The following is a 26,567-nucleotide window of genomic DNA, read 5'->3' as shown; positions in this document are numbered from 1 at the left end:
GCCAAGCAGTATACAATGAATGTAAGAAAGTTGTAAAACTGAGCACCAGATTGTGTTTTGCTCAGGTAGTGACTCTTTTGATTAAATCAGAAACTCTGTCCTATAAGAATTTGTAGCAATAAGTTACCAAATTTAAAACCAGACATTTTTATTTCTGTCAACAAGCCATTGTCTCTAAAACACACAGAAGCTATACAACTCTTAAAAGACAGGCATTAGTTTCTTAACTTGGTAGCTCTACACATATGTTATGCCTTGACTTTAAAATTCATAGCGCTTATTTTAAACATCACCTGAAACAACTTCCTTTGTTTCTATTTTCACTGTGTATGCAAACACCAACATACTGTTTTCCTTTACAAGAAACAGCATTTATTCAAAACGACACCTGGATTATTACATTTTTTCTATATTTAAAATTGGAAATAAATTGCATTATCTCTGAATTGATATTATGCTGTATAGTATAGTAGTTTAAAGTAAATGTTTTCCAATAACGACAATTTTCCTGTCTGATTTTCCAATGCAATCCCACCACAATTGCACTGTTAAAAAGTAGGCTGCTTGTTTTAATCAATTTGTATTTGAGCTGAGTTCAAAAGAACATTCACTCTCCATAAATAAAAAGAAAACAAAGGGAATTCATCTGAGAGATGAAGAATAATTTGATCAAGGTTCTTCAGAAATTTGATTTTTTCTTCTCCATCATAGTCTGAGCTTGAAACATTACTTTCTTCTGTCTCATTTTGAAGAAGTTGTTCCAGAATCATGCACAAAGGAAAAATATTCTCATACTGGGTAACGTCATACATGGCCTGGATCTGTGAATAAAGAAAAATCAATACATAAGCCCAGTGTGAAAACGTTTCTGCAGCCCACTGTCTCAGATGAGAGTTTAAGGAATAATGTTAAAATCTGCAGCAGTATTTATGTAATCAGAATAGCTATACGCTCAGTATGATTACTTCTTAGAAATGTTTTCCTTTTTGTGACAACAGCCAAACAACTAACTCTCCATCATACTACCAAGTGAAAAGTCAATATAACATCCTGTTCATGAGTCAAAGAGGATTTTCTCTACCTATATATTCACAGGCTGTGACATACAGTAATGATCTACAGATAAACAACAACAACAAAAGCTTTGTTTTAGGCATATAATTGGTGGATTTCTGTTTTGTGAGAAACAAAATAACAAGTAAAAAAAGAATTTTTTTTTTACTCTCAAATATAGACAGTCATCTATTCAAATGACACCTCTAGAAAGCAAATAAAAAGTCCAAATTCTCAATCTCAATAGAAAATACACAAGCCAGTACTAGATATCTGAGTCAGTTACAAAGTGGAAGAGTCAGTTTGTCAAATAAGCTCAACACATTTGTAATTTGGTCAGTAAAAGCCTTACAGCTATATCTAACATAAATTTACCTGTCCTGTATTTGGAAACTGCAATTCCAAACTAAAGCTTTCAGAATCTCTGCCATACATAAGGAATAACTGGTAAGAAAAAAACCTTAAACCTTGGGAAGGTGTCCCTCTGGAATGAAGTTCTGTGTCCTCCTTAACAGCAAAATCTACCAATAATATGAGATGACCTTGTTCTGAAAAAGGCTGCAATTACAGTAACTAGATGATCAGAACCGAAATGTAAAATAATAACTGCTAGAAAACTAATTAGATATTTTAGAAAATGGACCGACAGCTCTAGTGAGCCTGTGTGGGAGTGTCAGCTCTGCGCAGCTGTGGGAGATTCAATGCGTTAAGAGTCAAATCATGTGTTACTGGTAAATGATTAAGAGGCAAGTCAGCATTGGCCCATCAGCCCTGCACAGCTGTGGGAGATTCAGTACTTAAGAGCCAAATCGACATTGGCTGGGGAGCTCTGCTCAGGTGGAGAGCTCTGTCCTGTGCTGGCTTGGAGAGGCACCAGCTCTGCTCTGGCCCAGAGAAGCAGCAAGGCTTGAAGGAGAAGCAGGCCTTGGAAGAAAGATAAGTCAGCTTGGGGAAAGTATGGAGCTGTTTCTGGGAGATAGGGTTGATGACTGTCTAGTTGCTGATTTGTTTATTACAAAGTAAGAGCTTGGATGACAGTGTAAGTATGTATTATTGTATGAGTATGTATTAATGTAAGAAGAGAAAAAGAGATACTAAAGAAAATAAACAGCCCCTGCCCTACAGAAAGAAAGAAGAACATTGTGATGTGTGAATTATTTTGGCCTCTACAACTTATTACAACTTATTACAACTTATTAAAATTTAATACAAGCCTGTACAACTGTTCAGGCCTGTGGTACAAAGCCAGATGGATCTAGGCTTCCACATGGGTTTATGAATCAGTACTATATCACTTTGCCCACCCTAAACTGCATACTGCTAGACTTTCCATAGTGTGACATTTATTACCTAACAGTAGTTTTTACAAACAATGTAAGTAATTTTTTATTCCACTAGAATCTAACAAAAAGACAGCAATTTACCTTCCTTGGGTAAAGCTACCTGCTGTCTACCTCTGCTGTAGACAGTGGCCCAGGGATTGCTCACTTTGTCTTTCTGAGCTAGTGTTCTTAAACCTAAAATCTGTGTTGAAGCTTCCTAGGGTAATGTTTTTCAGGTAACTTCCCACCTCAGGGACAACACTAAGACACCACAGCCATCCCACTGCAAAGCCTCAATGTAGCACAGGCATTTTGCTGAGTTTTCTAGACATCTTGAAAATTAGGTTAATTACTGAAAAATACTATCCCTAGTCTGGCATCCTCCAGTTCTGTCCCTCTGGAACCTGGTAAGAAAGATCTGCAGTTTGAAAGCTGCTGCCAAGAATTTGATATTGACATTCTTATCACAACAGCAAAAAATAGAAAAGGACAATATTAAGTATTTGCATACTTTTAGAGTCCAATTAAATAAAATTGTATAATTAGAGAAAACCTCCTTCTAAAGCAGAGGTAACGAGAAAGTCTGTTTCTTCAAATACCAAGCATCTGATTCTAGGACAACCATGCCTATACACTGATTGTTTTGACTATTAACTAATACTAGTGAGATAAATGTATTTATTTTGCTTATTAGATTATACTACAGCTTTCTAAATTGAGAAAATAACTGGTATTAATGATTTCCTGAATTTCTAGGATATAGATGACTGTAAAGGCCTACGAAGTCTGCTCTGAAGACTTTCAGTGTAGGAGTCATCTGACCAAACACAGGCATCAACAGGCCAAGATAGTTATCCTTGGTTCCTGTTTTAGTCAGAGGGAAGCAGGGGGTGGGACTCAGTTGCTTGAATGTAGATATCTATTGTCATTTTGGATGTCCAAGGGTATCCAAGGCATGTGCATGAGTAGAGCTTTACATAAGAGTCAACAGCTCTAAGTCAGGAATACCACCTCAGGGCATCCAGTGTGCTATTAGATGTCTGAGTTTTGGCAACTGAGTAGTTCCCAGGGTCTTTCAGGAGGTAATTCATCCCATCTTAAACTAGACCCTCAGATGTACCATGTCCTGAAACTCTTTACAGTGATAAAGTATGGTTGTGCTCAGAAAAATGACTATGTAGAAACACAAATTGAAGTTCTATGCTTTTAGTTCCTGTAATTTGGATATTGGAAGTATGTTACAAGCAAAAACCTTTGTTTGACTTAACTGTTTGCCTTGTAAATTCTCTCAGATCTTCCTTTCGCATGAGGAATCAATAGAAAATGTTTTAGAAAGGCAAATTATGTCACTTCACTTATCCCTGTAACCTCGGGCTCTTCCAAGCAGTTAAGCAACTGTGTAACTTTGAGTGGGTCTTGAAAAGTGCCTAATTGCAGATAATCAGAATTCATATATTTACATCACCAAGTTCAAAATGCAGGAGTGTCAAAGTTTCTGGCTGAAATGAATTCTCCAAGCTTCTCCTACGTTACAGGGTGACCACCAGGAATAGCACACATGTAAATCTGAAAGCAGAGAAGACGTTCTCTAATCTGTCTTCTTTACAATGCTGTCATAAAAACCAGTACTAATACGTTAAAGGAAAGTGCTCAAAAATGTAGGTAGCAATGACAGTCAGAATGCTAAAGAGTCATCTGTGTTCCAGGTTCATGGGCTTTTATTATACTTCCTCTTTGCGAAACAACGGATCAGATGGCCCTGGATCAAATTCCAGGCCAACTCTCTTACTGGACAGATTTTGAGTTGGAGTCTTCAGCAAAATTTTGGACAGAAAGTAAGGCTCTGAAAGCACAGAATTAATTGAAGTAACCTTCACAGGATGGTGGATGTAATTTCTGAAGGTTATTCAACCAGATTCAGAAAAAATCCCAAGGGATATTCTATGTGCAATTTTTGCATTTAGAATATTTTTGTTTTCATGTCTTAGTGGTTCATGCACATTTATATCATTTATTCAAGTGCTCTCAATAACAGCAATATAAAACAAGAACAGAAGAATAAATACTAGCTTTGAAGAAATTCTCTACAGTACTGAAGCTATTTACCAGCAACTCTCATTTCTAGTGATGAAGTCTGTTGAGGCTGGAATTTTCACATGCAGATGACTGATGCTACCTTCTGAGTATAGGCAAATAACTTTTGTTCTTTTATGTCTACAGAATGGAGATAATACTTTACCAGTGCAAATAGAAATTAGATGAAAAGAAAGAGATTATGTTCATAGCAACTAATATTTGCTTCCATGCTTATGTAGGCTATGGACAAAGCGTCAACAACACCTGTATGCTTTCTGGAATAAGCCAGAAACAGCTCTAACTCAGGAAAACTTCTTTTTGGTTTAGAATGACATGTCGAAATGCTGTAATTTCTGACAAATTTTAAACAACTAGAATTAATCTAGAAGCACAATTATGTTTAATTAATGACAAAAAGCCTTCCTCTTTTTCCATCTCTGTAATTTAGTTAACACATGTTTAGGCTTTTTTAGTCCTATGAAGATACCAAGTTTAAATGTATATTGCTACAAATAATTATACACAACACAATGCTATACAAAATACTGACATACTGATACAAATTTGAATCAAACTGGAAAGATGAGTGTTTATACACCTCTGCTGTTTAGGAAGTGATAAAATTGACACTTCTAGAAGATATCTATTTTAGCAGAAAAGTGTTCCACCCAAATCTCCTCAATACAACATATTCTAAGTATTGCTTCTTGTAAATTTTTTCTTGCAATTTTTACCACTTCCATTTCTTGTCAAACTTTTACTAATCAGCAGGGATATACTGAAATATCAAGTGTTAAAAGTTAGCATTTCTCTTCTTTTACATGCATATTTTTCAGAGAAGCATAAAGGGTAGACCAAAATAAACAACAGGAACTGCTAAAGCCTGGCTAATATTGCCTTTCGACAGAAGCAGAGGCAGCACTGCAAGCTGCTGGGCTGTGATCACTTAGATAGTTAAGGAGGATGTAGGACAGAACAGAATGGTATCTGCCATTTAGCTAATTCCAGCAAAAATCCCCCATGGCCCATCCCCTCCTCAGGGAAGCAAATGGAGCCAAAGCTCCTAGAAATTCTTCAGAGCAAGTATTACCAACCAATCAGCGAATAGTCTCAGTACCCTTTCCTTGCAGAAGGCTGCTGGTACAGGCAGGTACATGTGCAGTCTGAATTATTTTCAAGAAAATGAAGATTCATAGGCTAGGAGGCCACAGAGCAAGCGTAAGCTGATGTCCCATCTAACACAGAACACAGGATTTACCCAAACTACTTCAAACTGTTTGAAGTGGAGCATGCCAGTTATTTGCTGCCTTGACTTTCTGGAAGTAGGAGGGGTTGCTCCATCTAGAGCTAAGAGGAAGGTGGATCTGAGACTAAACAACAAGGCAGTGAGAACTTAAATACAGCCATTGATGTCCACAGGATGAAAACATTATTTCTGTGTTCACTATGCCTGTGTACAGGAGGGATGCTTCTCTAAAACTGTTTTCAGTATTTAAACACTACAGTTGTCTTAACAAGTATATCATTATAAAAGCAAGTCTCTAAACAGAGAGATATTGACAGCATCACTTTTTAGGAAAAAAGTTTCTAAATCATTGTAATGAAAAATAAGAAAGTGAGTGGCTAGAAATGCTATCAACAAGTGATCAGCATTTAGTAAATTTTGTGTTTGCTAAAATAATGCTAACAAGCCTAAGTTTTCAGTAAAATCAACACTGTTTTACTCTACCTGTCCAGTCTGAGTGAGAGGTTAATGGGAATGTATTTTAAGAATGACTAAATTGTTTCCTCAAGTGGCAATACATTCCCATTTTATGAATAAATAATATCAGTTCTCACAGGGGATTCTGTTCTTGACCCTTCATTTTTCCTTTGAGAAATCCCTATCCAGGCTACTTATTGCTGTGTTCAAGTCCTAAACACAAGACAAACAATTTTCAGAGTGCAGCATGCACGTTTGGATAATAGGCATTTTACTTCAAAACCACATGGATGTTCCACAAGCACGTAAATAACCTCTACATGGATCATTAAGATTTACAAAACGATATCCATGGTATAAGCAAGCACACAGTAGGATAAAAGAGGTTATCTCTAATTGCTGTTTAGTGTTTAAATAACATGCTGATAAGCATCTCTAAAATATTTAAGGCAGGCATGCATGAAAGACTTTACTAGAAATCTTTCTGTTCTGATTTTAATACTATTGTTTTTGCTTAAAAGGTAATTACCTTACAAATTGCCATGACACAGGATTCAGTTTTTAGCTGATTAGCATTTGTCTTTAATTGCTTTTTGTTTTGTGATTTGAAATTCATATTTCCCTAACATCCCTCTCGGTAATCATAATCCTCATTAACCAGTCAGTATTCACCTGCCAAGAATGTTCAAACTGATTTACACCCTCTTTCAGTATCTAAAGCAAAATTCACATCACCTACAATTCCTTATTTAAATTTATACCAACCCATCCCGCCCAAACTTTTAAAGTATTTTGATATTTTATTCAATGGTATCTGAAATTCTAGTTGTGTCGTCTTTATCCTTGCTGACTATCACTTTCTTCTCAAGTAGCTCCCTAAGATTCAACAATTCTGCTTTCAAATCAAGACGAAACATGCCTGCAGAAAGGGTCAAGGAATTACTAACATTTGTGAAAGCTAAATTCCAGAGGAGGGACCATCATCTAAATTCTCGGAACAAATGAATCTACAGCATGTGCAGTGACTACAGTCCTGAGCAACGTATTGTCCACACCATTTTAGATGTCCCAGGTAGCCTCACAGAAGAGAGGTTTCAGAAGCAACAGTAAGAAACTTGCAGAAATGATGTTTGCCCAGATGACATACCCTGGAAAATACTTTTGACAACAAAGAGAACAAGCACTTTAAATTCTATTACCCAAGGGGAAGATGCTTATCCCTGAGACATCTATGCATCATGCCTCTTCTACATATCATTTAGCAGGGTCATCTGTTACTAGCCCTTAATATGACACACTGAATTACAAGAAATTCCCCAGCCATCTTAAGCAATATTATTCTTATCTAGTAATATGATTTCCACAACATATTTTAAGAAATTAAATATAACAGCAGTAGAGCATTCAAGCTTCCATTCTGGAGTAAGAATTATAACAATTCCCTTGTAAGTAACATAACAAAGACACAGAAAGCTTTAAAAAGCAAATTCTAATCCCTCTTACCCTGTTGAAGAAAGCTAGAATATGAGCCACTACGAAAACTCATTTAGAGTTGAATGAATGAACCTTCTTGGGATAATGGGAATTTATAAACCTATTTTACTCCAATCTACAAGTCATAAACTTCAACTGTCACTTCTGTCATATATGTTACTTTTGAAATCTATTCTAGAACAAAAAATCTCAATTCTTCACAAGCTGAAGCATGAAATATGTTGGGTTTTTATTAGTTTTTTCAGAAAATAATCTGAAATAATGACTGTGAAACTATTTATCATAGTATGGGTCTGTCCAAATCAAACGGACTACTTAAGCATATTTCTAATTAAAAAAAAAATTCTAGACCAGACAGTCGCATGCAAAGTCATTATCAGGAAAAAAGGAGAAAGAAACCAACAATAATAATTTCGTTAAATGTTTCAGCTATGAACACTTCTGTATTAGAGAAAGGTTTTTGTTGTGTTTTTTGTCCTGGTTGAGGAGGAGGAGGAATTGCCTCCATTCCTGTAAACTCACAGGAAAAGAGAACTGTGGGAAAGTGGAGGAAAGAGGCTTGTCAATTCAACTATAAAGCAAAAAAATCCTGGTTTTAGCTCCCTCAGATATTTGCTTCCCTCCAAAAAGGAGCCTTAATACAGTTTACATTCACTTCCAACTCCAATCAGTCATAAAAAACTGACAACAGACTGTACCACATACTTTGTTCTGCCTCACCTTCCACCCCACCTTCAAAGTACTGTTTGGGACTTTGGTTTCTTTATCCATGTTTTGTTTACCTTTCAGGGAGTCAAAGGATGGAAGACAGATGATAATTTAGATGTGGTTATAAGCAAGCTGCTAATTGCTCATAGAAACTGAGAGAATAACAAAGATGGAGGCCTTAGTAAATAAGCATTCAGATTTTATAACTAGAAGGTCAAGTATCATATCAAACTTATTCCAACATATCAGAAAAACAACCTAAAAAAGCAGGAAGAATATAAGCTGTCAACCCATTACTTTTCCCATTTAGTAGCTACTGCCCATAAGAAAAGCAAGGAGTAGGACAGAAATGAGCTCTCATACTCTTCAAGTGTTCTTAAAAGTTACAAGAAAGCTCCTCCTGACCAGAAAACCTACGGTGCTTTGATTGCAGCTAGTGTTTGAACGGGCCTTCCCAGACAGAACTGTGTTCTGTTCACGGACAGACTTGTCCTTCAACACTTCCACTCAATTCCCTGGGTCAGCCTTATACAGATCAAGCTTCTGTTTTTAGCAAAAAGGTGAGAGGTAACACAGTCATAACATCACTTCATTGCCTGATGTGCATTTCTTTCATTTACCACAAGCAAGTGTAGGAGTACCATATGCAATAACCATATCATTAAAATAATAAATGTTGTTTGTTGACATAAGAAATTATATTCTCGTCATAAAAGAAATGTCATAAAGTATACAGTAATGATAGTAATTAATCAAGTCTTGAAAATAAACATCATACATATAATATTTTTATAGGTAAAGAATGACACTAAGGTAATAAAACTAAGTTTTGAATAACAACAACAATAAAAAGTCCTCAATTAAAATCACATCAGAAAACAATGGATTGCTGAAAAATAGAACTATACTAGTTTCAAAAGATTTACTGACATAAGTTTACATATTTTTAGAAAACGCACAGAAGTACTGAAACTAGAGAGCAATCACTTTGCTTTAGTGGCTCTAACGAACACAGTCTTACCAGTAACGCAAGATGCATGCTTATTAGTACTTAATCATAATTCATTCATTTTTTAAAAGCTTTTGAACATGCTTTTCCTCTCATAAGGCATTTTTTGTTTTTTAAAAGTATAACCTTGACTCATACTTAGCTTGGCTTACTAAAATTATCTCTTCCAATACTAGGGGTGGAAAGTATCAAATGAAACTAGCAAGTAGCAGATGGCTGGTCTGAAAACAAATCAAAGTGGTAGGTTATCACACACTGTGCATTTAAACTGCTTGCCACAGGATATTGTGAAAGCTGAAAGCTTGCATGGGGTGAAAGGGAAGTAAACACTGTATGATTGTGAAATCCACTGATACACATGTAAAAACAGTCACCCTCCACCTTAGCCCAAATTGCTGGATACTGGGGGAATGATCCTGGAAACATCTCCAAACTCTTCCCTGGTTGTCTACTATAACCACTGTCAGCAGCAGAATATTTGACCTCTGATCTGAGGAGATTCTTGAGCATGGCCATTCTTGTGTTCTCCTATCTTCCAGTTTACTTTGCTGCCCTACCCACTACCAACATTAAGTTACTTCAGAGAAGAAAATCCCCCTTCCTTTTCCAGACAAAGTAAAGCTTGTTTTCAGCTCTGGAAGCCTGCAACCAATGGCTCTATATGCACCACAAACTTCTTCAGTTTCAGTGAGTTCAGTCCCTCCTCCAAAGACAGAGACAGAATCCACCTGAACAGAAGCAAACCTATGGAGTTTTGAATTAACTGAAAACGCAATACGTACTCAAAGCTTGTATTTATCTGCTGCAAAAGAAAACAGAAAAGCCATGAAAAACAAGACAAAACAAAACACCTAACAGAGCAAGAGGAGTGATTCTAGGCACTGTCCTATATGAGGAAAAGGACAAAGTTGGTTGGAACACAACATTAAGATTTGTAAGAAAAAAGTGACATCTGCTTTCTGAATCACTTTCATCCAATGAATCGAAGTCTCAGAATACTTTTCATAAATAAAAAAGGATAATGCTAAAGAAGACAGATTTCCTTCTAATTATGCAGTTATTTTTCTCTTCCATAGTTAGAGGCTGAACGTTGTAATTCAAGGTAATGTTCAACTAAACCAACCTTTGTCCTTGGTTTAGGAAGAAGTGTTTTATTTATCTACTTATCCTTCCTGTTGTTCTGGAAAAAAACTTTACATTGTACAGAAAAAATTCTTTAGGAAAATATTTATATTTCATATAACATTTTCACAAACTAGTTGCCTAAAATGGATGAGTATTTCCCTTAGATATGAAACTAGACAACAAAATATGGTGTTTCAATGATTCTAGCATCTGCCTAAAACACCAGCCTTCTACTACAATTATGTCACCAAATCCCATAGCCTCCTCCCAATTTTCAGTGAATATCATCAGAGTCTTCCAAATTTTAATTGGAAGACTCAAGAGGCATGGTCGCATATCATAATTTCATGAAAATTAGACAGGATAGAAAAGCAGCACTACTTTCTTACTTAATGTATTTAAAAGTATGTGGAATATGTATGTAGAATAAATCTTGAATGGATTAATAGAATTTAACAATACAAAAATGATGTTGCTTATTCAACTTAAATATGTGAGAAATTACAGAAGCAAAATATTTAATTGAAAATCATACAAAATATAAAAATATCATGAAATCATGAGCACAGTACAGTGTATCTAAAAGTTTATATCCATGCTGTAAAACTTAATTTTAGAAGCAATTACTCCTTTGACTAAAACATGACAAAACAGAAAATGGAACAGATTGTTTCCTACAATCTTTTCAGGCTTTATAGAAATTAAATGGGTATGACTGTGAGCAAATATGATTTCTCTTTCAAATTTTACTTTTCCATTAATTTTGCATTGTGCTCTTCTGGAAAACCCCAAACCAGTACTTTTCTAGACATTTTCACATTCTTGTTTGTTTGGTTTTTTTTTTTTTTCAAATGCTACAGCAGCACACTAGTGTAAAAAGACAGGTTTTTAAGAGCTTCAGAACAGCAGTTTAGGACTTGTAAGCATCACAGTGGAACTGGTGCTGGAAAGCAGTTATATGCACTTCAAGATTGGCCCTCTAAAACTCAGCATGCCAGGAGTTACTCTAAAGACAGTTACATTTAGAAAGATCCTTTTGAAACCAAAAATCTTCTGCAGCTTGTGTGAAAATTGCAACATCCTGACAGGACACAAGAAAGCAAAGTAAACTTGAAAGGGATTAAACTATAAATCGACCATCAGAAGCCAACAAGTTTTTCTTTCAATTTTTGAAGCAGAAAAGAATGTAAAAAATATACAGGAAGGATTATGTACAGGAAAATGCTTATAATTCTAAAAGTTATGGTATCATCTGAAACAAATCATGGAAAAATTATTGAAGAAAGATCTGTGGTCTGAGTGTTGTTGTTGTTATTATTATTATTTAGTGAAATATACTAGATCATACCATGCCAACCCAAGTTCAAGGGTTTCCTATACCTTAGCAGAAAATAAGCAAATCTGCTAACTGAAGAACAAGATACAAATCTCTTTACATTCACTTCCAAACTACAGATATTTCGAAGGGGACTGGACTAGCAGAATAATTAGCACTATTTAAAACACTACATGCTGTTTCTATAGAAAGTAGAGTTTAAAAATATAATTAAAATATGATACTTACCCAAACAATTTCAGAGCTTAATATAGTTTCAAGACGGTTACAAAAACCAGTTCCTAATCCTCACCACTATTAAAACAGCACATGACCTTTTGTGTAAAACAACAAATAGCATCATACTAGCAGAATTAAGGTAACTGACATTCAGAACAGATTCTCAGAGATGATTCTGTTCTCTCTGTAGGTGTCAGAGTACTTTCCAATTACTAAAAGATGACACAGTAGGCAAACTGCAATGCTAATGTCAGATTCACTGTGCAATCAGAATGCAATGTTAGATATAGCATGATACTTATTAAAAATTTGTCCTGAGAAGATGACAAAAATTCCAACATTTCAGAGGATGACTAGCCTTTCAAAAGGATAGCTAAGCTTCAGTTTGAGACAGCATTTTTTAAAATTAAATGGTCTGGAAAAAGAAATAAAGTATCTTCCTAACTGGGCCAGATAATTCAAAATACCTGCTACTTCATTTTATGCACAAAACTATTTACAATAAGCTAATTCGATTTAATAATTACCAGTAGACAATACATACAAGATTGCAGCAATGCTTCTTTAAGTGCCTTTAGTAACACATTAGCATTCCTCTTTTCTCTTTGCTACTTTAAACAGATATAATGCTGTAAATTTAATGCAATTTAACACAATTGCTTAATTTATTAGGCAGGGTTAAAAACACTGTGAAAGATATTAAAAGATCATATTAACATGTCATACTATATACAGAGGCCACCTAGCTCTTCAAAATGATTTCAGATGACTGCAGGAAATACATTAACAAAAATACAACAGAAAATCATTACAGATTGACTCTTTAAAGAGGAGAGAAAAAACAAAATCAAATCCTATCAAAATTAAGGTGCATAGATCATCTTTGTTATGCTGTAACTGACTCCTAGCAAATTTCTAGTTATTAGAAGGTCTAGCCTACCTGGCATAGTAATCATAACAGTACTAATGAGTGAATGACATCAGCTGCAATATAAAGAAAACCTCCTATTTTAATGATCAAACTAACTTTATTAGAAGTCACTATCGTGAATCTGAACTTTTATACGTTCCATTGCTATCAGTGCTGTTGTAGAGAATATGTATGCTATAGTAGAAGGAAAACTTCTGGGATAACACAGTAATTTGAAGACTGTGAACAAATAAGAAACAGACTACTGCTACATTTTAATGGTTTTAAGGTAGCCACACAATACGTTCCTTCAAGTTTCCCTGATGACAGCAAGTTAGCCTATAAGGAACTCATGCTTGTGTCTCTTTCTGCTACAGAACTTAACTTATTTCAATTGAATTCAGGTTCTCCTATACCGTACTATCACAGCCATTGATTTAGAGAAGTTTTTAAGCTTTCCAGTCTGCAAACTCTTACAAACTTCTCATTTGGTTTTGTCACAGGTCCATCTCTCTTCCCTGATACTGTCTATTTTATATTCCTTACTGGAGATGGAGGAGATGGGATTATCGCCATGTAGAACTATGGTTCATTTAATGTTCTTTTTAGTTCTCAATCCTTTGGCCAATAAGAATAGAAAGAATTTTACTTCCTTAATCCTAAAGGGTTAATTAGACTTCTTCCACCTACTGTTCCCTCAGTGGGATCTCAGTCTAGTGTTCAGAACTGTACAAGGTCAGCCTTGGGCCACTGCCACTCAGTATGTTGCTTTACCTTCCCATGAAACTTTCTTGATAGCTATAATCTCTTTCCAGAATAAAATATGCCCCATGATTTGTTCCAAACACAGGGACACAGGGATTTAGCAACAAGCAGGAAATTAGTTTATATATACTTTTTTCACCCCAACTCTTGAATGTCTGAGATTATATTGGAGTTATCAACTCAAACGCTCATGTGCAGATGAAGGAACTTAATGTCTGGGTTCTACGCTGATTTTAATTCCACTCCTTTTTGGTAAGAAAAGCAAGAACCTATGAGCTGCAGAGCCTTCTTTCGTTTTACAGGAAACTGCTCTTGTTTTCAGGATCAGAATAAAACTTAACCTGTTGTGAAAGGTCTTCATGAGCATCATCCTTGAAAAGGGGCAGAGTTAACAGCATTTCAAGATAACAGTAAGGAAAACTAAATGGAACAGCTTCTGACTGTGGTAATACAAATGCATGCACACACATATAGAGTAAATGCACTTCTTAAAGAAAGGATCATAGCCAAAACTGGAAAAAGTAATAAATAAGAAGAGGAATATATCAGGCCTCTTGGGTATTTCTACAATGTGAGTGTAGGTATCTTGTCAAACTTTTCTCAAACTAGGCTTTCATCTGGGTAACGCTAATGCCATTATTTCAGTGGATCCAACTCTGGCTGTACTTCAGCCAAGAATCATGGCATCTCTAGGTATGATCCACAAAACTGTATTCCTCTGAAAAATGACTATCATGAAGCCAAGGGATCTTCATATGGTTCTAAAAATGTTCAGTGAAAAGAAAGACCTCATCCACTCTATCACTAGAAAGAATGAAGTTACCAATACATCTATGACCACAGAGAAAGGCATTTCTCTAGGTAAGCATACAGACTCAAACTAGGAGGTGTTCCTCATGAAAACTGTACAACATCTTGCTTGACAGGGAATATCAGCACAACCATTGCTGCCCGTAACAACCTTGTGATGAATTAATAAGCCTTGGAAGAAGAATTCTTCTTGAAGTCAGTACAAAAACATTGGTGAGGGAGGGCAGTTTGAATTTGTATAGACAGCTTGATAATCAGCTGGAGAAGCTGATGATGCAAGTAAGCGTAACTTCTTCCCAATTCCACTGTCATGCTTCTGGGTCTTATGTCTGGAAATTAACTGTTTTATATTCACACTCATCAACAAAAGAAAGTCAGTTGTGGCATCATGAGGAGCATCACAAGTCTGAAGACAAAGATTCTAGTACTGTCAAATCCCCAAGCCAGTTAGTCTAAACTGAGGTTCTTCTAAAAGAATTCAAGGAATTCCATGGGTAATTCTCCTGATATACCATGACCTCAGGAGAGCCAAAGCGCAGCTAGAGCTCAACCTGGCTACAGCTGTTAAAGATAATAAAAAATGTTTCTATAAATTCATTAACAACAAAAGGAGGATTAGGGAAAATCTCCCTCCTTCACTGGATGCAGAGGGAAAGATAGTAACAAAGGATGAGGAAAAGACTGATGTGCTCAGCGCCTACTTTGCCTCAGTCTTTAGCAGTGGAACTGGCTGTTCCCCGGACACCCAGCCTCATGAGCTGGGAGATGGGGAGGGGAAGCAGAATGAGGTCAGCACAGTTGAAGAGGAGATGGTCAGAGATCTGCTACACCACTTGGATGCACACAAGTCTGTGGGACTGGATGGGTTACACCCAAGGGTGCTGAAAGAGTTGGCAGATGTGCTCGCCAAGCCGCTTTCCATGACTTACCTGAAGTCATGGCTAACTGGGGAGGTCCCATTGGACTGGAGGGTGGCAAATGTAACACCCATCTACAAGAAAGGCAGAAAGGAGGATCCAGGAAACTATAGACCTGTCAGTCTGACCTCGGTATCAGGGAAGGTCATGGAGCAGATCATCTCGAGTGCCATTAAAAGTCATATAATGGACAACCAGGGGATCAGGCCTAGTTAGCATGGGTTTATGAATGGCAGGTCCTGCCTGACAAACTTGATCTCCTTCTATGACAAGATGACCCAACTATTGGACGAGGGAAAAGCTGTGGATATTATCTACCTGGATTTTTGAACAGCATTCGACACAGTTCCCACAGAATTCTCATAGAAAAACTGGCTGCCCATGGCCTGGATGAGCGAATGGTCTGATGGATCAAGCACTGGCTGGCTGGATGGTCCCAGAGAGTGGTGGTCAATGGAGCTAAATCCAGCTGGCGGTCGGTCACAAGTGGTGTTCCTCAGGGCTCGGTGTTGGGATCATTTCTGTTTAACATCTTTATTGATGATCTTGATAAGGACGTAGAGTGTATCATTAGTAAGTTCACAGATGACACCAAGTTAAGCAGGAGTGTTGATCTGCATGAAGATAGGGAGGCACTACAGAGAGACTTGGATAGACTGGATCAGTGGGCCAACATTAAGGGGATGAGCTTCTACAAGGCCAAGTGCCAGGTCCTGCACTCGGGCCACAACAACTCCATGCATCGCTACAGGCTTGGGGAGGTGTGGCTGGAGAGCTGTGTGGAAGAGAAGGATCTGGGGGTTCTAATTGACAAGCAGCTGAACATGAGCCAGCAGTGTGCCCAGGTGGCCAAGAAAGCCAACAGCATCCTGGCTTGTATTAGAAATAGTGTGACCAGCAGAAGTAGGGAGGTGATAGTCCCCCTGTACTCTGCACTGGTGAGGCCACACCTGGAGTATTGTGTCCAGTTTTGGGCACCTCAATGCGAGAGAGATATCGAGGTGCTGGAGCGAGTGCAGAGGAGGGCAACAAAGCTGGTGAAGGGCCTGGAGAACAAATCCTATGAGGAGCGATTGAGGGAGCTGGGACTGTTCAGTCTGAGGAAGAGAAGGCTGAGGGGAGACCTCATCACTCTCTACAGCTACCTGAAAGGACGTTGTAGAGAGGTTGGTGCTGGTCTCTTCTCACAGGTAATTAGTGATAGAACAAGAGGGAATGGCTTTAAACTGCAACAGGGGAGGTTTAGACTGGACATTAGGAAAAAATTTTTCACAGAAAGAGTGGTTACACAGTGGAATAGGCTGCCCAGGGAGGTGGTGGAGTCACCATCCCTAGATGTGTTTAAGGGTCATTTAGATGAGATGTTGGGGGATATGGTGTAGGGGAGAACTTTGCAGAGTAGGGCTGATGGTTGGACTCGATGATCCCAAGGGTCTTTTCCAACCTGAATGATTCTGTGATTCTGTGAAGTGATGTCAGACACAGTATATGCATCTTCTGCTGGTGTTGAAACAGAAGACTGAAGACTTCCTTCTGGATAAAGTCAATGGCTTTTTCTGCTTCTCTTTGGCTTTATTAGAGTTAACTGACAAAGTTACTAACAGCGGTTACTGTACAAAGCTTTGAGAAATTCTTCTTAATGCTGAAAAAAGGTAGTAGAACCTGAAAAGTCAGATTTCTGCCTTCTTCACTCATCAGTTGGAAATCATCATTGTTTGGGACAAACATCTTTCATTTCACAGCTCTATTTGAACACTAAGTTCATACTGCCTGACTTAAGACAGCCTTATTGTCAAGTAGAAGTACAGAACAGCAAAAAAGGAGAAATATATTCAACTATTAACAGGGCTGTAGTAATAGGAAGAGTGAGATGGTCAATAGAACATTCTTCCTGCACTGATGCTCTTTCTCACCACATTTGTACCAGAAAAAAAGCTTAACAGATCAGGTGGGTAACACTTAAAATATTTTTATGGAAGTAATCCACATGCATTGTTTCTAAAAGCAACCACCATTTGAAGGTGGGAGACTACTGCGACAAGGAAATAGTTATTCCACTCATATTTCATCTTCTCATCCTTGCCACCAGGTGCCCCATTTTCCTCCTGAAAAACTGAAACAGCTTTGGAAACATTCAGAAACAAAGTGAGGGTTTTCAAAGAAAAACTGCATTTTTTTGAATTCTTTAGTACATTTAGGACTCCCTGTATAAATCGCAGTATCTTCTAATGACATTTCCTGAGAACAAGATAAATGTTAGAATCACAGTTCTTCCTGAATCTAAACTTCTTACCCTTTAGGATCAATTAGATGTGGATCCTCAGAGAAGCACAAAGTATTGGCTGAAAATTACTGCCTTAGAAAAACACACATCTGCAGCGATATCAATAGTTCGCAGATAAAAGGTAAAGTAGGGAAGAAAAAAAGATTACAGAGAATTAGTTCATATGACGAGAATTTTCATGGAATATTCACACAGTGAAAGTAGCTAGGAAGTTCTTGTGCAGGATCTGAAGATCAGGAAGGAAAATATACTAGATATTACCTTTGAACAAAGGTGTCTCTCAGAGGCTTTTTTTACCTTCAAATTTGAATGCCAATTAGTTCTTCCATCATAATAGAGGGCAGAAAAATACTCAGTTTATCTTCTTTACATCATACACTGGTTTACATACATCTATTGTAATACTTATTTGTTTCCTCTTTAAATCACAATCTTTTGTTCCCTCAGAATAGATGACTTTACAAGTCTCTAAATCTGTTGGTTTTATCCAAACCTTTCTAGTCTGTTACATATTTTCTAAGAAGACATTATCACATCACCAAGTCTTCTACAACTCATCATCTGTATTTTTACCAGTTTACCTCATAACCCTAATAATATTTCAGAACAGTTGCTCTGCATAGAAATAATAGCTAAGAACGTATTTTCTGTACTTAGTAAATGACATGCAATTTAAAGAACTCACTCTTAAGGGTTAAAAAAAATATTCATTACAGTTATGAGTAAAAATTACACTAACCGCAATCTTCAAAATTTAAATCTACACTAGCTAGCACCACCTTTGCTATACTAGCTGATGAAAGAATAATGACAAAATACTTGCAGTAGTTTTTAATTTGCTGCTCTTGCATGCAGTATGATTTATCTTAGGATTTAAAACTGTGTTTAGTTGCATATTAAGAGATAGGAGTATGTGCAACAAGATTTTATTAATACCATTGCCTGTCATATTTCATACTGAAAACAATCTACATTGGCTCACCTTTAAAATGAACTCATAACAAAGGCCTACTTCATGCAAAGCAGCACATTAATATTCCACACAGACTGTAATTTCCATTCTATTTTTTTTATAATATTCATGTTTGTAAGCAGTTTTCAATAGCAGTCAATGACTTGTTCTTTTTGAATGCTCCCCTTGCATTTATACTAAAAGCTTTGAGAAGACAATCGCTGACTGGTGGGAATAATTTTGCAGGAACATAGGTACATTTTTTAGGTTTATTTTGACTTTGTGCAAGTCCAAAAGTATTTCTTTGGTCTTTGTTTTTAAAAAAGTTAAGTAACTCAAGTAGAGTGATTACTCCAGTAGCTGCAGTATTCACTACGGAGACAAGTTCTGAAGTGCTTAGAAAGACACAGTACAATAGTAACACCATTAGAGCATACTGACACAGATGCTTAAAAGACTAATGCAAATTTGATAATCTCTTTTAAGAACAAACTGTGGATGTTAACAGGGTAAGTAAATAAAAGGAAAGAGGAGTAAATGCAATACAAATATGAATGATCTATAAGAAAATTAGCATAGCACAATACCTAAGGATGTGATGGGATGTGAAACCACGAGATAGCAAGACTGGAAAAATGTAATGTGACTGACAAAAATATCCTGTGCTGCTAACCCTTCTATATGTTCCAAGTGTTGTAGAAAGCAACACAACAAACAAGTCTTTTCTATGAATTACCTTCCCTGTTTAGTCCCAGACTGGTTTTGCTGTGCTTATTAAACAAATGTGAATGTAAGTGGTATTTCAAGTGGTATGGTAGAGAATTTAGTAATCTGCAGAGCACAGTGCAATCTGTTAGTCTGTATCACTGATTAGGCTGTACAAATCTATCTCTTCTTAAGAAAGTAATTCTCTGTAAGAAAATGGAACATCAGAAGCATTGTTACATACCAACTGCATTTAAGAGGACATATGCAAATCTCTTCCTTCCCATTTCCAACTTGAAATAAAAGATTCAGGTGCTTCAACTAAGGAAATAACTTAGGGTTTGTAAACTGCAATATTACAGGTGACTGGCGTAGAAGAACAAAATTTAAGAAACACCTATTTCTTTAATTTTTCCGACTTCTTAGAACAGCTGTCTCTCACTCGTACCTACTGCTGTCAAGTCTATCCTGAAATATTCATCTCTTTTCCAGCACTGTACCAGGAGCTTACTGAAAGATTTCACAGTGGCAACTACGCACATACAAGTGGAAGCACTGTGATATTTTTTCAGTTATGTCCCTCTGATCTAACACTTAAGTCTCACAGCACAAAGAACGCCTGTAGTTTTTTAAAAATCAAAAAAATGTGCAGGACAAAAATACGAATATTTACTGAAAATAAGATGAATAGCATTTTTGCTTCTAAACATAGTCAACCAAAACTAAGAAGTTCTGAAACTAGGAAAATCAATAGCCTTAGAGCAAACTGCGTAGTGAAATCATAGGGAACAATTATTAAAAATGCAAAGTTGGCAGAGTAGCAAAAAGATGTAAGAATCACAGAATGGTTTGGGCTGAAAGGGACCACAAAGATCATCTAGTTCCAACCCCCTGCCATGGGCAGGGACACCTTCCACTAGACCAGGTTGCTCAAAGCCCCGTCCAACCTGGCCTTGAACCCTTCCAGGGAGGGGGCATCCACAGCTTCTCTGGGCAACCTGTTCCAGGGTCTCACAACCCTCACAGTAAAGAATTTCTTCCTTATATCTAATCTAAAATTACCCTCTTTCAGTTTAAAACTGTTACCCCTTGACTACACTCCCTGATAAAAAGTCCCTCCCCATCTTTCCTGAAGGCCTGCTTTAAATACTGGAAGGCCGCTCCAAAGTCTACCCGGAGCCTTCTCTTCTCCAGGCTGAACAATCCCAGCTCTCTCAGCCTGTCCTCACAGGGGAGGTGCTCCAGCCCCCTGATCATCTTCATGGCCTCCTGTGGACCTGCTCCAACAGGTCCATGTCCTTCTTATGTTGGGGGCCCCAGAGCTGAATGCAGTATCCAGGTGGGGTCTCACAAGAGCAGATTAGACGGGGAGAATCATCTCCCTCAACCTGCTGGCCACACTTCTCTTGATGCAGCCCAGGATACAGTTGGCTTTCTGGGCTGCGAGCGCATGTTGCTGGCTCACATTCAGTTTTTCATCCACTAATATCCCCAAGTCCTTCTCTTCATGGCTGCTCTCAATCCACTCATCACCCAGCCTGTATTTGTGCTTGGGATTGCCCCGACCCACGTGCAGGACCTTGCACTTGGCCTTGTTGAACTTCATGAGGTTTGCACAGACCCACCTCTCCAGTCTGTCAAGGTCCCTCTGGATGACATCCCTTCCCTCCAGTGTGTCGATAGCATAATTTCCAGGGGCATCTGCTCTAGGATCTTGCGAGGCACAGACATGAGACTGATTGGCCTGTTGTTCTCCAGGTCTTCTTTTTAACCCTTTTTTAAATGGGGGTTATGTTTCCGCTTGTCCAGTCATTGGGAACTTCACCAGAGTGCTACGACTTTTCAGATATGATGGATAGTGATTTAGCCACTTCATACACCAGTTCCATCAGGACCTGTGGATGTATCTCATCAGGTCCCATGGACTTGTGCACCTTCAGGTTCCTTAGATGGTCTTGAACCTGAGCTTCTTCTACAGTGGGTGGTTCTTCTTTCTCCCAGTCCCCAGCTTTGCCTTCTGCATCTTGGGTGGTGTGGCTGGAGCACTTGCCCATGAAGACTGAGGCAACAAAGTCGCTGAGTACCTCACCCCTCTCCATATCCTGGGTGACCAAGTCTCACGTTTCCTTCCAGTGAGGGCCCACATTTTCCCTTTATAACAGACATAGCTATAGAAACTTTTCTTGTTGCCCTTGACATTCCTGGCCAGACTTAATTCTATCAGGATTTTGGCCTTCCTAACCTGATCCCTGGCTGCTAGAACAATTTCTCTTATCTTCCTTCCAGGCTACCTGTCCTCACTTCCACCCTCTGTAGGCTCCTTTTTGTGTCTGAGCTTGTCCAGGAGCTCCTTGTTTATCCATGCAGCCCTCCTGGTGGTCTTACCTGACTTCCTCTTTGCAGGATGCATTGCTCCTGAGCTTGGACGAGGTGATTCTTGAACATTAATCAGCTTTCTTGGGCCTCTCTTCCCTCCAGGACTTTACCCCATCCTACTCTGCCAAGCAGAACCCTGAAGGGGACTTCTCTTGAAGTCCACGGTAGGGAGCTTGCTGTGCACCCTCCTCGCTGCCCTAAGGATCTTGAACTCTACCTTTTCATGGTCTCTGCAGCTAGTTACTTGACCCTTCCTAATTCCAAATTCATAGTCATTCAGTGGCATTTCTACAGCACAATTGCCCTTGAAGGGAATAGCATGTAAAAACAAACTAAACAAACAAGATCATATTTTTCAGAACAAATATTTTGACTTAAAATTCTTACAGTGCCCTGGTTTCAGCCAGAATAGAGTTAATTTTTCTTCCTAGTAGCTGGTACAGTGCTGTGTTTTGGATTTAGGGTGAGAATAATGTTGATAACACACTGATGTTTTAGTTGTTGCTAAGTAGTGCTTACACTAAGTCAAGTAATTTTCAGCTTCTCATGCCCTGCCAGTGAGAAGGCTGGAGGTGAACAAGAAGCTGGGAGGGGGCACAGCCAGCACAGTTGACCCAAACTGGCCAAAAGTATATTCCATACCATATGATGTCATGCTCAGCATATAAACTGGGGTGAGTTGGCCAGGGGGTGCGAATCACTGCTCGGGGATGAGATGAGCATCAGTCATGTGGTGAGCAATTGCATTGTGCATCACTTGTTTTGTATATTCTTTTATCATTGTTATTATTCTTCTCTATTCCTTTGCTGCCTATTAAACTGTCTTTATTTCAACCCACAAGGTTTACCTTTTTTCCCTGATTCTCTTCCACAACTCCCTGGGTGGGGGAAAGGAGTGAGTGAATGGCTGTGTGGTGCTTAGTTGCTGACTGGGATTAAACCACAACATACAGCAAACAAAACACAGACAAAACCAGAGTAGTAATTCTGCCTCTTTTTTAAAATAATTCCAAGTTCTTAGTGATTGTGTATCTGAAAGTATTAAATAATGTATTATGATGTTTTAAAATAGCCTTCAATTTTAAATTTAGAAGGGACCACCAAGACCACGTTGCTTGATCTGAAAGTTCAAGGAAAAAATCACTACTTTTCTCCCAGAAAATAAATTTAGTCATCTTTCAGAAAGATATACAGCTTTATCTTAAAGATGATAAAATACAGAAGTCACTATTTTTCCTTGTAAGCTACCAGTACGTCAGCTGAATTTTCCAAGTATCAACATTACAAATAGAAATGTACACTGATGTGAAAGCAAACCTATTAAAAGAAAATGTGAAAGCACTGATAAAACATTAAATAATCTATACATAGGGAATAGAAGAGGAGGAAATTAATGGCACTGAAGGTAAGGTAAAAATTTTAAGTGTAAGTAACTGATGAGAGAAACTAAAGGGATCATAGAATATCAGTAAGTAGTAGAGCTAAAAAAAAACCCCAAACAAACCCCAAAAGTAAGAACTTTAAGGCATGTTAGGAATAAATCTAAAAACACAGATAAAAACCTATGATATCTGACTAAATACAAGTAGGAAAACTATAAGTAGTTATACAAAAAACCCAGAAATAGTCAAGAGTGGTTTCTCCTCCAATTCTGAAGTGGAAGAAGAAAAGGCTATTTCTAGTCCATGTGATATTGTGCACAGAACTGAAAAAGCGGGGATATGAGACATCATCTGCAACAGACTAACTCTTTATTAAGAGATGACCTCAAGTTCTTTCCAGAGCATCTTTGTATTATTTCTCACAATGAATATATGTCAAGACCCACACTAAAACACCAAACATATGTGTATATTAAGACCTTGATCACCGCTTGGAAGATCTATTTCAACAGGATAATGCATTTGTCAAAAAGGTGGTGAGGCCTGCCTGCTAAAGTAATTTCCTTTATGCTAGTACAGTTATGCATTAACTGGAGCAGAGTTCTGTCCCTTAAGTTTACACTGAATATTACAAAAATATAAAAAGTTTCATGTGCAAAAAGTGTTATGTTCAATACAAACACAGTATTTCATGGTTTGGACTGCAAATAAGGAGTATCAAAGGAAACAGACCTTTATTCTACCCCAGAAAGATCTTGGCATTAACAGATATCTGATTAAATCACAAAATCATAGTTTACTTATATATAGTTAATTAATTTTAAAATAGCATGAAAAAGTAATAAAATTATTCTTATGGCTACTCATTTCAGGGACTATAATTATTTCTCAAATAGGATTTGTAAGATGCCAATTTATTTTAAGTATCAGTTCACTGCTTGTGTTCCTGGACACAACTGGCAACTAATAAAACCTGTCTATGTTTTATTTATTAACTTAGCAGACAGACGTGCACTTACTAGGTTTCACATTAATTGCTAGTATTTCCCTACAGCAACAAAGCCCTTGAAGTTCTTGTTAGAAATATGCTAACTGCAACTGGTTGCCTATATCTGAGTTTCTTTTTCAGATGCAATGGTTTTATGTTTAACTATTCAGGCTTCTGGGAAAAAAAAAAAAAAAGTTTTTCATTTGCCAGTGATAGAAATAATCTGATAAAAGAATTGTTCATTGCTGCTCCTGCAGACCCTTAATATACCACAAGGGCAATTAAATCAATATGCCTTGATTTCAACATAATTATAAAAAAAATCCACAGACTGCACTGTCAACCTAGTTTTGTAACTACTTTGATAGCTAAAACTTCCTGAAAATCTTGCTATTCCACATGTTGCATTTGACGGCAAATCCTGACTTTCCTTAAACTTCCTACTGAAGGAAACAGGTTCTTTAGAAATAAGTTGGTGTTTCAGACTCTTAGTTTTTTGAGGTTTTTTTAAGTCTTCTTTGGAATTTGAAACTTGGGACAGGCTGATATTTTACAAATAAGATATTACTGATGAAATGGCTACAGGCATCTCATCTTTGTGAGTGAAATTCTAGAAATATGTCTCCTGCTGAGTCAAATGCAATAAAAAAAAATAAATCAGTGCCTTGTGCACAGATTATAATAAAATTTGCCATGTTTATGTTATAACAGTTCCGGCATGTGCAGAAATTCATTGGGAGCCATCACTTCTGCACATATAAACCACCCTCAGCTGCTCACAGTGAATTCAGATCTGTATACTGATACTGATTGAGAAGAAAAAGAAATAATCTTCTTTCCTAATACTGCACTGCTTATTAGAAGTAGGCATGAGGAATGCATCTTTAAAGACAATGAAAAATTGAGATCATCTGGGTGGAGGGGTGGTGGTGGTGGTCTATGTAGAGTTAAAAGAAATGTTGTATGCTATCTGCTCTTCTGACAGAATTTCTCATACCTGCAACAGTGACAGTAAAGTGTCTTTAAGGCTGCCAGTAAGAGTATTTAAAATGCCCTGCTATGCTTTTGTTCCTCTGCCCTCACTTTTCAGGCAGGAGAATCTATCATGAAGCACCTCAGGATGACAAAAGATGTGCCAAGGTGCTAAGTCAGCAAACGGTCCTTTGACTCTAAAGGGAGAACTACTGCTTGCAAGCTTGACAGCAAGCTGTCTGGAGTGCTGTGCCACAGGACCTGAGACTGATAGGGTACCAAGGTCATATGGAAAAGCAAGAGTCCTCCCCCAGTTGCTTCGCACGTCACCAGAAAGAAGAAAAGCTTTGCCATAGAAACTATGCTAAGTATTTTTCATCTTTGCTATGTTTAGTACAGCTTATTTTGGCTGTATCTTTTGAGGGTTTGCATTAAAAACAAAATTTCTTCCCCATTCCAACACTGTTAAGAAGGAGTAAGACTGAATTTCTGGAGCAATCTCAAATACCTTATTTTTTGTATCCTGATAACCCGTCAGTATCTCCACTCAATTTCTCTTTTGACTATCTTATGCTGCAATTTAAAACTGTTCAAACAAGAGGCTTAAGAAAAGAGAACATGGATGACATGAAAAGGATCACAAAATAGTAGAGACAACTTACACTATTAAGGTTTGTTCTTCTCTCTTTAAACCAGACATTTGCATTTGTTACTGAATATGTATTACTGTAACTGTTGCTTTCTTACAGGAATCATAACAGAAGTGGCCAATAAGAAGTTTGAAAATGCAAGTAAGAGTACTTCAGGTTTGCTAAATGTGGTTTATTCTGTGAATAATGAGACATTATATAGAGAATCCTGTTTCAGAGCATCATGTAGGAGAGACAACCAAGGCAGACATCACTGATATGTGCAGGTAGCATTATTTAAAGGTTTATGTTTCATAAGCAACAAAAAATGATGAGCCTTACATAGGGTCATAATAAAAATTACTGATACAAATAAGGGTTACGTGAAGTAGAAGAAAAAATTATAAATCCCTAGATAAAAGGAAACTCCTATTTATGTAAACAAATTATCAATTCTTATTTTAAATACTTTATTATTTTAAAAGTACCTGAACTCAGCAACTGTATTATACTATCATATTATAAATCCAAAGGTTTAATGCAATTTGACTGAAAAATTGAGTCCCCTAGTGATTCTAACAGTCTCTGGGTTTTAACTTTTGAGTTAAAACAGGACTAGCAGCATACAGAATGCTATTAGACCACAACACAGCCAGGACTGGATAATTCCCAACTATCTTAACTGATACTAAAATTCTGGAGTATTCGAAGCATTTGTAATGCTTCTTTCAAATTAGTTCTCATAAAAATTTTGTTTCTACCAGCTGAATTTCTTCCTCAAATAAATATTTCAACAAATAACATAATAAATAACAAAACAAATCAATATTTAG

General features: G+C 37.3%; 1 protein-coding gene across 1 annotated transcript in view; it reads right to left on the bottom strand.

Moving 5' to 3' along the window:
* Nucleotides 1-492: 492 nt before the first annotated feature.
* MEI4 (meiotic double-stranded break formation protein 4) overlaps nt 493-26,567 on the bottom strand; it is a 79,294-nt gene continuing 53,219 nt past the window's right edge. Inside the window, exon 6 of the mRNA XM_074864581.1 lies at nt 493-821. Coding sequence (XP_074720682.1) covers nt 570-821 — 252 coding nt within the window. The 3' untranslated portion in view covers nt 493-569. The remainder of the gene's footprint in view (nt 822-26,567) is intronic.

This window comes from Strix uralensis, chromosome 3 (assembly GCF_047716275.1).
Source record: "Strix uralensis isolate ZFMK-TIS-50842 chromosome 3, bStrUra1, whole genome shotgun sequence".
NCBI classification, from domain to species: Eukaryota; Metazoa; Chordata; class Aves; order Strigiformes; family Strigidae; genus Strix; species Strix uralensis.
This window is presented reverse-complemented; position numbering and strand designations above follow the sequence as displayed.